This window comes from Myotis yumanensis, unplaced genomic scaffold, assembly GCF_028538775.1.
Source record: "Myotis yumanensis isolate MYYU_CA2020_CCGP unplaced genomic scaffold, mMyoYum1.0.hap1 SCAF_11, whole genome shotgun sequence".
NCBI classification, from domain to species: Eukaryota; Metazoa; Chordata; class Mammalia; order Chiroptera; family Vespertilionidae; genus Myotis; species Myotis yumanensis.
Window position 1 is genome coordinate 29955071 of NW_027223762.1, and position 17530 is coordinate 29972600.

At 46.3% G+C, this 17530-nt stretch overlaps 1 protein-coding gene across 1 annotated transcript in view; it reads left to right on the forward strand.

Annotated features, from left to right (window-relative positions):
• The first annotated feature begins 4470 nt into the window (after window positions 1-4470).
• EML6 (EMAP like 6) overlaps window positions 4471-17530 on the forward strand; it is a 196689-nt gene continuing 183629 nt past the window's right edge. The window contains exon 1 of the mRNA XM_070429229.1: window positions 4471-4667. Coding sequence (XP_070285330.1) covers window positions 4471-4667 — 197 coding nt within the window. The remainder of the gene's footprint in view (window positions 4668-17530) is intronic.

A 17530-nucleotide genomic window follows, 5' to 3' on the forward strand; every position in this document is an offset into this window, starting at 1 on the left:
ATTTTATGGTTGGGTCACAATATGAAGAACTAACTGTATTTAAAGGGCCAGAAGGTTGAGAACCACTGGTCTAACATTTCAGGCGTGTGTCTTCTCATCTTACATGAATTCTCTCTTGCTCTGATTCTATTCAGAGTGTCTAAATGCTTTCCTGCACCTACTCTTTTATTCCATAGACTGGTGTGGAACACGCTTTCAATTTATCTTTACTTATCTCAAGTCTTTCTTTATTTCCTATTTGCTCCATGAAGTCTTTCCTGACTTATTATAGCTGAAAAGCTCTCCACTGCTGAATTTTTATTTAGAATTTATTGTCTCTATGTAACTCATTAGCACTGGCTTATGGCATGGCATTATTATTATTATTATTATTTTTAAGAAATATGTTTTTATTGATTTTTTAGAGAGAGAGAAAGGGAGCAGGACAGAGAGATAGAAACATCGAGTGAGATGGCTGCCTCCTGCATGCCCCTACTGGGGATCAAGCCTGCAACTGGGGCATGTGCCCTGACCAGGAATTGAACCGGTGGTCTCTTGGTTCCTGGGTTGACGTTCGATCGCTGAGCCATGCAGGCCGGGCTGGCATGGCATTATTGATCATCTATATTTTTGCTTATGTCTCAAATCTTTTTCAGACCATGTTTTTTGTTTATTTGTTGTTGTTGCAGTGTGCTTATCGGCTAGCTCAGTGCCACCTCACATATTTGTAGATCCCCATTTCCCTAAGAAAGAAGGATGAGACCAGTTCACACCCACTTCACTGCTGCAGGCAGCAACTGCTCGTCCATACTCTGGCACTTCTAATCTACCTGAGGCTTTCCTACCACTCAGAGAGCTGTATTGGAAGCTTGGGGGAGTTGAAGAACGGAGTAAGCGATTACACTGAGAGAAGGGAAAGGGAAAGGACACGCTCCAAATGCCCCTTCTATCACCCTTTTTTGCAGTCTTTGTGTCTCAGGGATTTTGAAGTGGCCACATTTGAAAACAGCCTACTTCTACAATACAGTGGAATTCATAGTTCACTCCGAGTAAGAGAAATGTCCCGGCTTCTGCGTCAGGGCCAAGGTTGGTGGTTCATGGCTTTAACACCTTCCCACTTACAAAGTCTAGTTATCCTTAAACTAGGGGCTCAGTGCACGAATTTGCACACCTTGAAAGGAACTGTGGGCTGTGAGGCTGCGGTGGGCACAGGGGCGGGTCTCGACCCATCCTCCATGCCTTCGCCCGGCCCCTCCTGCCAGCAGCCCCACTCCCGCCACTGCCGCTGCTCCCATGCACTGATGGCGCCAGCCCCACTCGCACCCACTGACAGTGTGGAGCGACTGGGATCGGCACCAGCAGCAGGTGAGAATGGTGGCTGCTGCCCCCAGTTGCCCCTCAGGAGTAGGGGGAGGTGGAGAAGCCCTCAGGGGTGATCGGGGCCAGCAGCTACCACTCACACCCGCTAAAGGTACCAAGCAATTGGGGTGTGAGCAGGGCCGGCGCCGGCAGCAGGTGCAAGCGCCAGGCGGGACCACAGCTCAGGAGCAAAGAATTTTCAGTAACCACCAGAGGCTTGCCCTGATGACAGCAATCGGTGCCCCACCTTGGTCTGGCACCCCCGCTCACCTGCTCCACCATCCCACTGTGGCCGCCGCCGCCATGTTCCATGCTCTGCTGCCTGCTGCTGATGTTCCGCGTGCACCCCCTGGTGGTCAGCGCACGTCATAGTGACCAGTTGTTTGGTTGTTCTGCCATTCGGTCTATTTGCATATTAGGGTTTTATATACATAGATTAGAGGCCTGGTGCATGAAATTTGTGCAGGGGGGGAGGGTGTGTCCCTCAGCCCAGCCTGCACCCTCTCCAATCTGGGACCCCTCGGGGGATGTCCGACTCACAATCCAGGACTGCTGGCTCCTAACTGCTTGTCTGCTTGCCTGATTGCCCCTAACCACTTCTGCCTGCAGACCTGATCGCTCCCAACTGCCCTCCCCTGCCATGACCCGCCTCTTCCACTGAGACCTGCCTCCTCTGCGCCACATGGAGCCACAGGACCCCCACATGGAGCCACAGGACTCCCAGGCCTCACCGTGCAGAGGGCCCGCTGTGCACATAGCCATCTTGTGACAGCCATCTTGTGAGGCCCATTTTGTGATGTTGTGAGGGCGTGATGATCACTTAGGCCAGCGGTTCTCAACCAGTGGGTCGAGACCCCTTTGGGGGTCAAACACCCTTTCACAGGGGTCACCTAAGACCATCGGAAAACACATGTATAATTACATATTGTTTTTGTGATTAATCACTATGCTTTAATTATGTTCAATTTGTAACAATGAAATTGGGGGTCACCACAACATGAGAAACTGTATTAAAGGGTCGCGGCATTAGGAAGGTTGAGAACCACTGACTTAGGCTATTATTAGTATAGATGCCCAAGTCCTCTAACTTAGGAGGCGGCTCATGGGAAGGCGCTGGTTCTTACATAGCATTTTCTTTACACCTGGCAGACCTGCAGTTTAACAGAACAAGACCCATTTGAATAAAAAAGAAAACTGAAGTGGGAAATAAATTTGGACTTGAATCGGCTATAGTAACCCTCAGGGATTGGTGCAGAAGAAAACTCTTGAGGTGGGCCGTAGAGATGGTCTCTATTCCAACGCCATTGCTCTTTCCATAGATGCAAACGCACGCTCGCGGGCAGGCCACCGCTGTCAGCAAGGAACGCTGGGCGCTGGCAAGGGGTCGCCCCAGGTGCGGCTGCCTCTGCCCAGCGGGAGAACCGCAGGTGCCGTGGGTAGCGGCCTCACTGCGGCCCCCTCTGGGCGCGAGGAATCCTGGGACTTGTGGCCTGGCTGCGCGAGCTCCCCGACTGAGCCGGCGTTCAGGGGACTACACTTCCCAGGATGCATCGGGGAAGAGGGCAACCTGAGCCGGGAGAGGGGAGCGGCCCCAGAGCCCTGGTGCAGCGCCGCGGTTTCCAAGTGCGGCGATCCAGCCTAGTAACCCACCGCCAGGGTTCCCGAAAGCGGCTCTGTGGCCCCGCCTCCTGAGCCCGGGCTGGCCGAGGAACCTGTCTCCACTGCGTCCAGTGACGAAGCCCACCCTCGGGTGCGGGAGGCGGGGAGGGGAGGGCAGGCAGAGGATTTCGCTCGCCCGTGGCGGCACCGGCTCGGAGCAGAGGTTAGAGGCGGAGAGAAGCGGGGATGCTCTGAGGGAGAGGCTGGATCGGGTGTGGGAGTCCCGCACGCCACCAGGGCGGCAGTGCTCGCGGGCCGGGGTGTCCCTGGGGGCTGGCATCCCTTGGACCCACGGCGGCCGATGCCCGCGTGTGTGTGCGTGCGCGCGCGTGCGTGTGGGGGGCTCGCGGTCCCCAGTGTTTTCGCGGGCGTCCCCGCCCCACGCTGGGCTAGAGGTGGGACCCCGTAACTAGCTAGCTCAGACCTTCCTGGGGAGAGGCACACGATTTTTTGCCACTTGTTAATTATTTAGGGTTTCTTTTGACCTGGAGCATTAGAAGGTAAAGCGCTCCTGCCAACAGCTGCACTAGTGTCTCGTTTCCTCCGATTCACAAAAATCTTTTATGACGCCTGCAATTGGAGTTGGTGATTAGTAAGAACTGCTAAGTTCTTTACAGTGTTCCCCGCCCAGAGAGGGTGCACGGAGGATATGAATTTTAAGCACATACATAACAACTAATTGGAGCATCTTAAAAAAAAATGACCACTGCATATTCACCCTGGCTTCATGGGGAAACAGCAAATGTTCTTTCAAATCCTATCAGCAACAACCAGCCAGCAGCATTTAGGTCATATTTCATATTATTAAGATGATGAATCTGGGGGGCGGGGGGGAAGGAGTAATTGACAGTTAAAAAAAAAACTTGTAGTTTGTGGATAATTTTCTTGGACTGGGCGACTTACGCAAAGAAATTGTTTCTTTCCTCCCTCGCTCTTGCATCTTTGATATAGACCGTCGGTTTCGGATCCGAGGATGGTGATGGCAAAGCTTAGCCGCGTTCCGTGTCAAATCAAAGCCGTCACAGAATAAATCCCGCCGCCTGCCGGGAAGCCCCCGCGCACTGCAAACTTCAGGGAGAGAGCCGGGTAATCAGTGCTCGGATATGCGGATCCCTGCTTTAAGAGGCGGGGTGACCCCCCCAAGAACCCGAAGCCTGCAGGTGCAGTGAGGCGTGCGCGCGCGGGTGCTGGCGCCTCCGAAGACGCCTCGCCGGGGAGAGGGAGCCGGGGCGCCCGGCGGGGTCTGGCGGCCGCGCACCGGCGGCTCGTCTCCGGCGGCGGCGGCGGCGGATGATGGTGGCGCCCGGCGCGCAGGGCTGTGTCTGTGCGTCGCCGCGGACATCGGCGCTCGGCGCTGTACTCTGAGCCCTTGCAGGCTCTCCGCAGCCCGGACCTTGGCGAGGACAGACCCGGCGCGCAGGGGCCGCGGACCGGCGCGCGGGGGGGCCGGGGGGCGAGTGGGGTCGGCTTATCATGGCGGATCGGACGGCTCCCAGCTGCCAGCTCCGGCTGGAGTGGGTGTACGGGTACCGGGGTCACCAGTGCCGCAACAACCTGTACTACACGGCCGGCAAGGAGGTGGTCTACTTTGTGGCTGGGGTCGGAGTGGTTTACAACACCCGCGAGCACAGCCAAAAATTCTTCCTGGGACACAGCGACGACATTATCAGGTCAGAAGGGGGCCTGGTGGAGGTGGCGGGGTGGGGTGGCGTGTGGAGGTTGGGAGGGCGGGGAGAAGGATGACCCCCCGGGCTTTCCTGGGGTCAGACCCGGGAGCCCCGTGGAATAAAGGGTTTTCTCCCGGAGCCGCATGGAGTAGCTGAAGGGCTGCTGCTCTGAAGCTAGGGCGGCAAGAGGGTTGGGGTGCAGGTTGGGAGGGAGACTTCTCTGTATTCCTCGGAGGGCTTTGGATCTCTAAGGAGTTGAGTGTCCGGATGCTTTTTTCCTGTTCGTTCTTGCTACAAGTGGAAGCATCCTGGGTAACTGTCAAACACGTCTCCTTCCTTCGCTAACTATAGGGAGATGTAAGACCAATGACCTGAGCTGTGGGTATCATCTTTGGGAGGTTTCTCAGGAGGTTCCTCAGCAAGCAAGAGGACTTAAAAAAAAAAAAATCTAAAGGAAAATTTTGCTACAGGTAATTTGGAATCTTCATCCCAGATGCTTTGAAACTGGGAAATTTCTTCTGCAGTGGGTGGGGAGTTTGTTCTCTGATATTCCCCTTGGCAGTATTTTAATGCCTAAAAGCTTCTTTATACACCAAATGGATGCTGCCACAACATCGCTGAGGTCGTAACAGGCTGGCAGCTGCCGGACCACAAAATCCTCCCAGTCAGCCCACAGAATGACCAACATCTGGTAGCGGATGGCCAGGACGGTGACAAGAACAGGACGGGATGCACAGCCATGTTAGGGGTTCTCCCTGTGAATTCATAGAGAAACCTATTTTGGTGATTAGCCCTGTCCTCCCTTCTTTGGACCAGCCCCCTTGCCCTCCAGCCCTTGTCAGCTTCTTGCCTGACCAGAGGTGTGGTCCAGATGCCGCTCACAGGGAATCCCGTTCAGCCACGGGTGGTTAAGGAAGATTTCCATGCTATGGGAGCCTCAGCCCACAGGGAAATGACTTGCTCAGGGCGGACCACAACTGACAGACCATATCTGAACCTTCCAAGCTTGTGTGCTCATTGATGCGGAACCACTTCCATCCCACTTTCAGGATATTGCCCCTTGTGCTCCAAGTTTGCCTTTCGTAATGAAGTAAATGGTTAAGTGGTGGAATGTTAATGGTCTTAATTTCTCCCTGGGAGAAATTATTTTAAAGACTAGCTCCCCTCCCTGCCTTGAGTATTGTGCTTATTCCGGAGCCTTCTCCCCACACCCCAATTCTTACCCCCCCCCCCACCACCACCTGAGACCTAAAGTTGAAAAATGTAGTAAAAACTTAATATTGGAAGATATAGTAAGATGTAGCTTTTTAAAATCGTGACTTTTAGAAGATGAGGATTTTAAGTACTAGGAGCTCTATTGTTCTCAAGATTTGGTGGAACGAACGTAAAACTTCCTTCATGTCACATATGACAAAACAGCTTTTCTTCTCTCCCGGAAATGGCAGTGGCTGTGATTGGGGCATCCCTACTAGTTCTGTCCTGGGGATTTTGCTTTTCTAATTGCCAGGCTGATTATTAAAGGCACAGGTGCAAGCGATTAGCAGTGACTCGTGAAAAGGTTAGATGTTTAAAAATGTAAACCCATTATGTTTTTGCTCTTTCTTAATGCAGTGCTTTCCATGACACCATCAAAATAAGATGCAGTCCTTTGGGGGAAGGGAGAGAGTGGCAATTAAACAGACGATTCCCTGGGGTTAAATAATATTTATGTGACAGTTCACTTAACTACTTTGAGGATTTGAACTCCTAACCTAATTTTTCTATAATAGGGAAGAAATTAAATGCACTATTGAAATGGAAGGTGGGCCCTAACCGGTTTGGCTCAGTGGATAGAGTGTCGGCCTGCAGACAGAAGGGTCCCAGGTTCGATTCCGGTCAAGGGCATGTAACTTGGTTGCAAGCACATCCCCTGTAGGGGGTGTGCAAGAGGCAGCTGATTGATGTTTCTCTCTCATCAATGTTTCTAACTCTCTATCCCTCTCCCTTCCTCTCTGTAAAAAATCAGTAAAATATATAAAAAATAATAAAAAATGAAAGAAACTGAAGGTGGGAAAAGGGTGGAGTTGCAGTAAGTTGCTGTTGTGACTGGCAGCTGGACTAGAGGGGATGGAATGGTATCTGGCTTAAAGAAACGCTCAGATTTGAAGAAAAGATGAATGAAATTTTTTTGTATGACTGGATTTGCAGGGAGCCCCACTTGATGAAGAGAAAAAAAATCAATTTGGTCTATTTATTAAGGTTGTTATATATTTACACTGAATAGTGACATAGTAGTAAGCATGCCTTTGGAGAAAGGACTTTATTGCTAAATGTTCCATATTTGGTTGGTCCGAGTATGCATAGGTGAGCAGAATTCTTTAGTTTGCATGTATGTCTTTGTACATAGGAATAAAATTAACTCCAACAGGTTAAAAAACACAAACCACAGGTTTTGCAAGTAATAGCTGCAAAATTAGAATGTTTATGCTTTTTAAAATTTTGCTTTATCTTATATATGTAAATCTTTGTTTTTATCCTGCCAAATTGTTTTCTAAAACAGCCAAACAGTTTTATCACCACACCAGCATTGTATCAGAGTTTGAATTCCTTCACATCCTTACCAACACTTGTTATTGTCTGTCTCTTTGATTATAACCATCTTACTGGGTATAAAGTGGTATCTCATGTGTTTTTTTTTTAAATCCCTACCCACGGATATTTGTCTATTGATTTTTAGAGAAAGTGGAAGGGTGGGGGAGAAAGAGAGAGACAAACATCAAAGTGAGAGAGGTACATCAATTGGTTGCTTCCTGCACGGAGCCCTACCAACCAGGGCTGGGGATCAAGCCTGCAGCCAAGGTACGTGCCCTTGACCAGAATTGAACCTGGGACCCTTCAGTCTGCAGGCCAACACCCTATCCACTGAGCCGAACCAGCTAAGCCATCATGTGGTTTTAATTTGTATTTTCCTAAAGACTAATAACATTGATCAGTTTTTATGAATGCATTTATATATCTTCTTTGGAGAAAATGTCCATTCAAATCCTTTGCCCATTTTCTATTTGGTTTATTTGTCTTTTTATTTTTGAGTTCTAAGAGTTCTTTATATATTGTCAATGTAAGTATCTTATCTGAATATATTATTTGCAAATATTTTCTTCCATTTAATGAGTTGTTTCACTTTCTTTCTTTTTTTAAAAAAATATATTTTATTGATTTTTTACAGAGAGAAAGAGAGAGAGATAGAGAGTTAGAAACATCGATGAGAGAGAAACATCGATCAGCTGCCTCTTGCACATCTCCTATTGGGGATGTGCCCGCAACCCAGGTACATGCCCTTGACCGGAATCGAACCTGGGACCTTTCAGTCCGCAGGCCGACGCTCTGTCCACTGAGCCAAACCAGTTTCGGCTGTTTTACTTTCTTGATGGTGTCTTTTGAAGCACAGAAGTTTTAAATTTTGTTGATGTTCAATTTATTTATTTATTTTTTGTTGCTTATCCTTTTGGTGTTATAGCTAGGAAATCATCACCTAATTGAAGGTCATGAAGATTTATTTCCGTGTTTTCTTCTAAGAATTTTATAGTTTTAGCTCTGACATTTAGGCAGGTGATCCATTTTGAGTTCATTTTTATATACAGTGTGAGGTAGGGGTTCCAACTTGGTTCTTTTGTGTGTGGAAATCCAGTTGTCCCAACACCATTTGTTTAAAAGACTATTCTTTCCCCCATTGAATTGTCTTGGACATCTATAGCCTTTGAATTTATCTAGCAGGGTACCCATTCCTCTCACATAGAAAATACTGAACATTTGGCAACCTAGAGATGGAAACAATCATTAAAAAGTTTAACCCAATCCTGGCTGGTATGGCTCAGTTGATTGAGCATTGTCCTGTGCACTGAAAGGTCTCTGGTTGAATTCCCAGTCAGGGCATATGCCCAGGTTGCGGGCTTAATCCGCTATTGGGGTGCATGCGGGAGGCGGCCGATCGATGTTTCTCTCTCTCTCCCTTCCTCTCTCTCTAAAGTCAATAAAAACATATTTTTAAAAAATGATTAACCTAAAAGTAATAGAAATCCGAGGCTTTAGTTTCTATCCCATGTTTGTGAAGATGCTGTTAGATCCTGTGAAGGATATATAGATTTTTATATATTTAAAGAATGTAACCAGTTATATTTTGAGGAGCCAGTGCAGTATTTAGTCACTGCTCGCTTAGGGACAAGCAATAGTTTCTATACCTTTGTTTATTCCCAAAGAGCCCTGCCTTTTAAGAATGAATTTACAGCCTTCAGCCTTGCTGCTGGAGACAGATGAGGGGGTGGAGATGGTATAGAAAGCAGAGGGTGTGGTCAGAGAGGGTGTCCCTCAAACTCTACTGCGTTATCAGTGAGTTCCTTTCTTTCCCCAGTGGGAGGCAGGCACCTGGATGGCCACAACCCAGGAATTGTAAGATTCCAGGATTGCCATCTAGTTCTCTGCTACTCGCTTTCCCATCGGCATGAAGGAGGGAGTGGCAGGCTAGCGCTATCTCCCTGAAGAAAGAAGCTTTCTCTGGACTGGCCAGAGATATGAGGTGGAAATAGAAATAGGCTGGTCTGAGAATTAGTCTAAGTCTATTGAGAATCAGTGTAAGGCACAAGGATCATAAGGTGATGAGAATCTTTTGGAACTCAATCCTGGGGAGGAGTATGGCTGGCCTCTCAGGCACTGCAAGGTAAATAGGCAACTGGTTTTTTTCCCTGTTTCTTTTTCTTGCAAGTGTTTCTTTGTATCACAGGGATTCACATCTCTGCTTCTCTCTGGATAATATGCTTTTATTTTCTCTGACTGCAGACTAGCTTCTTATCTTAATGATCTATTTTGCACATAGACACACGCACGTGCGCGCGCGCGCACACACACACACACACACACACACATCTATCTTTGCCTTCAGCACACATGCCCATCCAGCTTGGTCTTACAAAACCAACTGAGTTGATCTTTTGAGCCTTAATTTAAAATGGATCATTAAGTTAAAAGGCACAAAGATTTCTTGAGTGTCCTATGTGTCATGCACCGTACTAGGCACTGAGGACCCAACAGTGAACAATATGTACCTCCTCTCAAGGAACCTATAAGGGCAATATTCATAAATGAGCCGCTGGATATGGTGTGTTCAGTTCTATCATTGTTAGCCCAAGATGTCTGAAAGCCTCAGGACAATGCCAACCCATTCATGGGAGGAGGTGGCGGTCAGAGAGGACCTTCTGAAGAAAGGTGCATCATTAGATTATTTAAACTCTGGGCTGGTCAGTTGGGCTGCAGTGTAGATAATGGATTGTTGGAGAGACAGTCTGGAGACACTTGAAATAATCCAGTGTGAGATCATTATGGCAGTACGCAACGAAAGTAATGAAAATATTCTGGAGATTCTAGATTCCTGATGATTGTTTGGAAATAGGAGTGGAGGAGAAGGAAGGTGTAAGGTAGGGTCAGGTTTCTGGTTGGATGGTGGTTATCATTCACCAAAATAGAATGGGGAACGGGTTCAAGGTCAGGGGGTGATAAGTTCAGCTTTGAACATATTTAGATTGAAATGTCTGTGGGACATGCAAGCGGTGATTATACATTTATATGGGTCTTCCTGCTCAGGAGAGCGCTGTGGGAGTTGTAGTGAGAGTATTAGGAGTGAATGAGATAACCTAGACAGCTTATGGAGGAAAGAGAAGAGGCCAGGGCTAGCATTTTTTTTAAAAAATCTTTATTATTGAAAGTATAACATATGTCTCCTGCCCCTACCTCCACCCCAGGTCTTTACCACCCTATTGTCTGTATCCTTGGGTTATGCATATATGTATATAAGTTCTTTGGTTGATCCCTTCCCACCCCAGGGCTAGCATTTTGAGGAAGGTGAACTTTCAGGAGATCAGCAGAGAAAGAGGTGCTTGTGAAAGATGGGACCAGTCAGAGGGGTAGGAGGAAAACCAGAAGAGTGCAATGTCCTGGAGGCCAGGCGCAGAGAGGGCACCAAGGAGACCTTCAACAGTATCCATAGGAGGGTATATACTAGCAGCAAGGAAAGTCTGGAAAGTGCCCTGGTGGGTTTAGCAAGGAGAAGGTCATTGATGAATTGCTTTTGCTACATGAACGCTGGGAATTATTATTTTCCTCTGGGTTGTACTTTTATCTGGGTTTTAAACTTTGTGTTATAGCCGTTAGAATTCCAAGGGTCATTTTCTTTTAGCTTCACTTTTCTTCTTACAGCCCCTTTATGTATTTTGCTCATGCGCCAGTGAGTTTTATGCTGCAGTGATAGTAAGCCGTCATCTCAGCTTAATGACTGATCTCCAGCCGACTGTAGCTCTCTTTTTTTCTGGACAATGAGAGACATGGTGACAAAGGTTGCTTCTTGGTAAAAAGCCTTCCCGGTCCATTATTCTGCATGCACAGCGTGCACAGACACAGTCACGTCAGCCAGGCCACGTTTATCCATGTGAGAGCCTGGCCTGCTGACAGTGAATTCACAAGTCGTCTTTCTTGTCCTGAGTAACATTCAGTTTTTCAGCCTATATGTTAAAATGTAAGGAAGAGATATGAATTCTTCAATGTTTTATAATTATTTTCTTCCCAGAATGTCGCTTGGGTTTTTATGTAATCTACAGGATAAAAGTGAGAAGATGTTCAATTAAGTAAACCTGTTCAGTGCTTTCTGTGTAAATGACAGTGCTCAGGCCACAGCGATGACAGTTACCACGCAGGAGACATTGAGTGCCTGCCACTGCTTCCCTCTTCATCTCCATCATCCAGTCAGCCCCAAGGACAGACGATCACGTCCTTTCTATCTTGCTGCTTCCACCCTGGTTCATAACCCTGTTAATTTTTGTCTGGATTAGTAGGGTAGCCTCCTAACTAGTCTTTCTGCCCCCACTATCACTCCCCTGGTCAATCCTCTCTTTGAAAACATGGCTAAGCATTAAACGAACACAGATTTATGAGCCCACTCCTAACAATTCTGATTCAGTAGGTCTGGCCATAGCCCCTGAAATCTGTATTTAAAGAAATTTCCCATAGAAATATAGATAGGTGTACACACACACACACACACACACACACACACAATTTTCTTTCCCTGTCCATTGAGAGAAGCGACAGTGACACACCAAGTACCCAGAACTTTGGAATGGTTTCTAAATTCCATTCTTCACACAGAAGGATCAGAACTTAAAAAAGCTTATTCCAGATGAGGGGAGGGGAGGCAGGGAAAACACAAAACGAGTCTGGAAGAGCTTCTTGTGCTGGAAAGGACAGCAGTGCTAAAAGAACAAGGGAGATATCATAATCACACAAGGGCCAGCTTGAGGGGACGTTCACTGGCCACCTCTGGGGTAATTTGAGCTTGAATTACAATCCTTTGAATAAAATAAAAAGCCATGTATCTATAGCAGTGGTTCTCAACCTTCTGGCCCTTTAAATACAGTTCCTCATGTTGTGACCCAACCATAAAATTATTTTTGTTGCTACTTCATAACTTTAATGTTGCTACTGTTATGAATCGTAATGTAAATATCTGATATGCAGGATGATCTTAGGCGACCCCTGTGAAAGGGTCGTTCGACCGCCAAAGGGGTCGCGACCCACAGGTTGAGAACCGCTGATCTATAGTGACATAAATAACTAATGGGAAGAAGAGAAATCTTTTCCTTGAGTAGAAGGTCAACTATTAACTATAAATGGAATGATGGAGTTGGAAAAAATCAATGGATGTTATAACTTGTGGTGAAAGTTTGTGAAGGAACATGATATTTGCTACAAAATATTTATTAATTACAAAGGACAAACAATAACTACATTGGCGAAACCTGGCAGACACCACATTAACCAAATGACTAAAGTTAACATTCACAATAATGGGACAAACCTTTTAAAAAAGGTTCCCCAGCTCACATCGGTTTGGCTCTGTGGAAAGAGCGACAGCCTGGGGACTGGCTGAAGGGTCCCAGGTTCGATTCTGGTCAAGGGCATGTACCTCAGTTGCAGGCTCAATCCCTAGCCCTGGTCGGGGTATGTGCGAAGGCGACCAATCAATGTGTCTCTCTCACATTGATATTTCTCTGTGTCTCTCTCTCTCTCCCTTCCACTCTCTCTAAAAACCAATGGGAAAATATCCTTAGGTGAGGATTAACCAAAATAAATAAAAAAAATAAGAAAGGTTCCCCAAGTGGTCCTGGGTTCCGGAATCCCTGAACTATGCCAGCACTGGGATTAGCCTTGGAAAGTCCAGTTCTGATCTGTACCTGCCCTCCTTAAAAACTCCCGCGGGCTGTATTGCTTCTGGAATGGGCTTCACACACTTGGGCATAGCCCTGCCCTGCCTTTTTTAAAATATTTATATATATTTTATTGATTTTTTTTATATAGAGGAAGGGAGAGGGATAGAGAATTAGAAACATCGATGAGAGAGAAACATCAATCAGCTGCCTCCTGCACACCTCCCACTGGGGATGTGCCCGCAACCTAGGTACATGCCCTTGACTGGAATTGAACCCGGGACCTTTCAGTCCACAGGCCAACACTCTATCCACTGAGCCATACTGGCTAGGGCCTGCCCTGCCTTTTTGCCATCATCTCCTGCCATAACTGTGTTTCTTCATCCTCCCCCACTTCTGTTCCCATCACCTCATACTCCCTGCAGTGACTGCACATGGTCTGGCTGCTTAGAATGCCCTGCCCAGTCTCTGGGGGTAGAGTCATGCTCTCCAGAGGCAACTCCAGTGAACTGTCTGCGAGCTCTCTCTGGTTTCTTGAGGCTGAGTCAATGTCTGTTTCCTCAGTAAACCCTACAGCGTTTTCTCCATACCTCTCTTATGGCACTTCTCACATTATGCTCTAATTTCCCATTTGTGCGTTCCCCACCCCTCTCACCCAGCATACCACCCCCTCTGTGTTCTGCAGGCGCTTTATGTGGTGGAAAGAGCTAGGGCTTCAGAGCCAGGCTTAGGTTAGAATCTGATTCTACCACTTATTAGTTGTTACCCAGCCAGCCTCAGCTTCTTCCTTTAGACCTCAGATAGGTTACTGTGAAAATTCAATTAAATAGAGCATGTAAGGAGTTTTGCAAAGAGAGTTAAAGAGAAATAAAGAAAAAGAAACCTCACTAGGCCCTAAGTCAGGGGTCCTCAAACTTTTTAAACAGGGGGCCAGTTCACTGTCCCTCAGACCGTTGGAGGGCTGGACTATAGTTAAAAAAAACAACTATGAACAAATTCCTATGTACACTGCACATATCTTATTTTGAAGTAAAAAAACAAAACGGGAACAAATACAATATTTGTATTTGCATGTGGCCCGCGGGCCGTAGTTTGAGGACTCCTGCCCTAAGTTTATATATATATATATATATATATATATATATATATATATATATACATATATATATATACACACACACACACACACAAATATTTTACATATATATTTTTTCAACCTGTAATTCTGAAAAATTCAGAGGTCTAATCACATAGCTAATAATTCACAGACCCAGCTTTGACATTTCTATCTGACCCCAAAGCCTTTCTCTTTCTGTTACATGGAAGCTATAAACCGGGAAGGAGAGACAGAGAGAGCCATCTATATATATAAAAGCCTAAGCGACCGTTATGACTGAAGGACTGGAATGACCAGATGACCAGTCCCTATGATGCGCACTGACCACCAGGGGACAGACACGTAATGCAGGAGCTGCCCCCTGGTGGACAGTGCGCTCCCACAGCCAACCTCCTATTGGCCAACCTCCTGCAGTCCCTCCCGACAGCTGGCTGGCCCCCCTGATCGACCCCAATTGAGGCGGGCCAGGCGGACACCACAAATTCATGCACCGGGGCTCTAGTACAATCATAAGAAGCCTCTTGTGAAAATGTTAAACTAGAGTCACAGTCTCAACCCCATTCTTGGGAGTGGGGTGGTGGTCAGAGAACATAATTGGATGGAGACCAGATTAGATAGTCTCTTCTATGGATGGCCCCCAGCATGGATGAGGGTGAGACTCGTCTCACAGGTATTGATTGAGTGCCGTCCAGGAGACACTCCTGGTGATTGCCATAAGTGAGAGATGAAAGGAGAGCAGGTGACCTGATGGGCTTAAGATGGAACCTGGAGCCCTCCCAGTGTGGCTCAGTGGTTGAGCATCGACCTATGAACCAGGAATTCACGGCTTGATTCCTAGTGGGGGGCGTGCAGAAGGCAGCCAATTGATGATTCTCATCATTGATGTTTCTATCTCTCTCTCCCTCTCCCTTCCTCTCTCTGAAATCAATAAAAACATATTTGGGGAAAAACAAAAAGATGGAACCTGGTATACATCCTTACCTTTAAGTCAGAAGAGAGCAAAAGAAGCACAAAGGGCCCCGAGGAGCAGAGACACAGAGGAAGTGAGAGAATGCAGGGACTTGGAAGGCAAGAGAGGAGTTGACGTCTCTCTGTGCTATGGAGAGGCTGGTGATGAGGGGTCCATTGTGGAGCCCAGCAAAGAGATGGACCGGGATTGGGAGTTAAAACAGATCAAGGGAAGAGCATTGTCATTCAAGTAGTGCAGGGGCAGAGCCCAGATTGCAGAACAATGAGTAAGGATGAAAATGTGGAGGCAGTGGGAAAGTGTTGGGCAGAACACTTCTTTTTTTAAAATTTATTATATTTTTGAAATATATTTGTATTGATTTCAGAGAGGAAGGGAAAGGGAGAGAGAGGTAGAAACATCAATGGTGAGAGAGAATCATTGATTGGCTGCTTCCTGCACGCCCTGTACTGGGGAATGAGCCTGCAACCCGGGCATGTACCCTGACCAGGAATTGAACCATGACCACCTGATTCACAGGTAGATGCTCAACCACTGAGCCACACCAGCCGGGCACAAAACACTTCTTCTTTTTTTTTAAAAATATATTTTATTGATTTTTCACAGAGAAGAGGGAGAGGGATAGAGAGTTAGAAACATCGATGAGAGAGATCGATCAGCTGCCTCCTGCACGCCCCCTACTGGGGATGTGCCCGCAACCAAGGTACATGCCCTTGACCGGAATCGAACCTGGGACTCTTCAGTCCACAGGCCGACGCTCTATCCACTGAGCCAAACCGGTTCGGCACAAAACACTTCTTGATAGCTGGAAGATTTGAGTCACCTATTCTGAGAGATTAAGCACCCTCAAGATGCCATCTGTTCCAGTAGGGAATATGAATGAAGGTGCAAGTTGAGCAATTGTGTCTCTTACTCCCCAAACTATCCTTAATCAAGAGGCATATCTGCTTTAATGCAGCAACAAATCAGAGGTTTGAAAACCCACCTTGTTGTTTTCCTAAGAACAAGCTTGTGATTTTAGCTGTTTTTTTATGACTGATTATTTCTTTTCAAAACTTACACAGTAATCTGTTTAAATGCCTTCAGGAGGGAAAACAACAGAAGAGGGAAAAGAAAGGAAAACAGGTTATTTTGTCGTTGCTGTTAATCCTTGTAGACTGACTGTTACACACTGCAAAAAATTATAGGCTCAAATTTCACATAATTCAGAGCTTAGTTTTTCAGAGCAGATTTTCTCTTTAAGTGATAATATTTGTTTGTTATTTTATAGGTAGAAAATGATGATCTGTTTCTAGGTATATTTAATTCCATACGTGTTCCAGTTTCATCGAACCCTCTCCTGAATCTCAGAAGCTAATTCAGCAGCTAGCATTTTCCTTTTGGGTGCCACAAAAAAAGCGGAAATCATATTCCCAGCAATAAATCAATGAAAGCATTGAGCAGCAGCATACCCCCAGTGGTGGCACAGAGGTGCCATGTCCAGGAGGCAGTCGCTAGAAGACATCCTAGAATGGATCCAGGTTGTCAGTTGCTGGATGTCTAAGTGACTTTTCTCCTGTACTGTGTGCACACCAGAGGCCTCGTGTTTTCTACAGCCTGTGCTCATGTGGAGTGAACACCAATCCTTGACCTTTTCCCTTATGCATTCCTAGGGATTTTAACTGTAGGATTTTAAAAAGAGACTTTATTAAATCTTTAGGAGATAGGCAACATTTTTGGTAAATGTGGTAATGTATAAATCATAATAATTTTAGAACCTTGCCAAATGTCTCCCTTATGTTGGTGGATCAAATGCTTCCCTTGTTTTCATAATTAGACCCCTGTGTGCAGTGGCTTCTGAGTCCTCAGTCTTCACATGTCCAGAGCAGCCGCTGCACCCTTCTTAACCACAGTAGGAACAGATGTGCAAAGGGCACCCTTCTCCTCATAGTAAGTGTGCTTTCTGGGTAATAAGATAATACGTCTGCTAGACTGATGTTTGGGTAGTAGTAAGTGAAAATAGGTAGCCAGAAAATACATACTAAAATAAGACAGGAATTGAGAACACTGTAAGTTTATAATGAGGTCTTAAAACTCTGTTTTTGTTTTAATCCTCACCCGAGGCTATGTTGATTGATTTTGAGAGAGAGAGAGAGAGAGAGAGAGAGACAGAGAAAGAAACATCTATTGGTTGTCTTCCACACACGCCTCAACTGGGGGCCGAGCCTGCAACCTTTTGGTGAATGGGATGACACTGCAATTAACCAAGCCACCCGGCCAGGGCAAAGCTCTCTCTATGTTTTTAAAATTTAGATTATTAGCTTTGTTTGGGGGTTCCAAAACCCTGATTCAGAAACTAAACAAATATTTGTGAAATGACAGAAAACAAAATGAACATTTCTGGTATAATCTTGCTTGTCACTATGGTATGAGAAAACTAGCATGTATGTTGGAAGCCCACGTAATGAGTGAACTTAATTCCCACTTAAGACTAAAATGACAAGGAAAAAATTGTACTTGTAAGGGAGATTAGAACTTAGTAAATTTATTTCAGGCTCTTTGTTTTATTTCATTT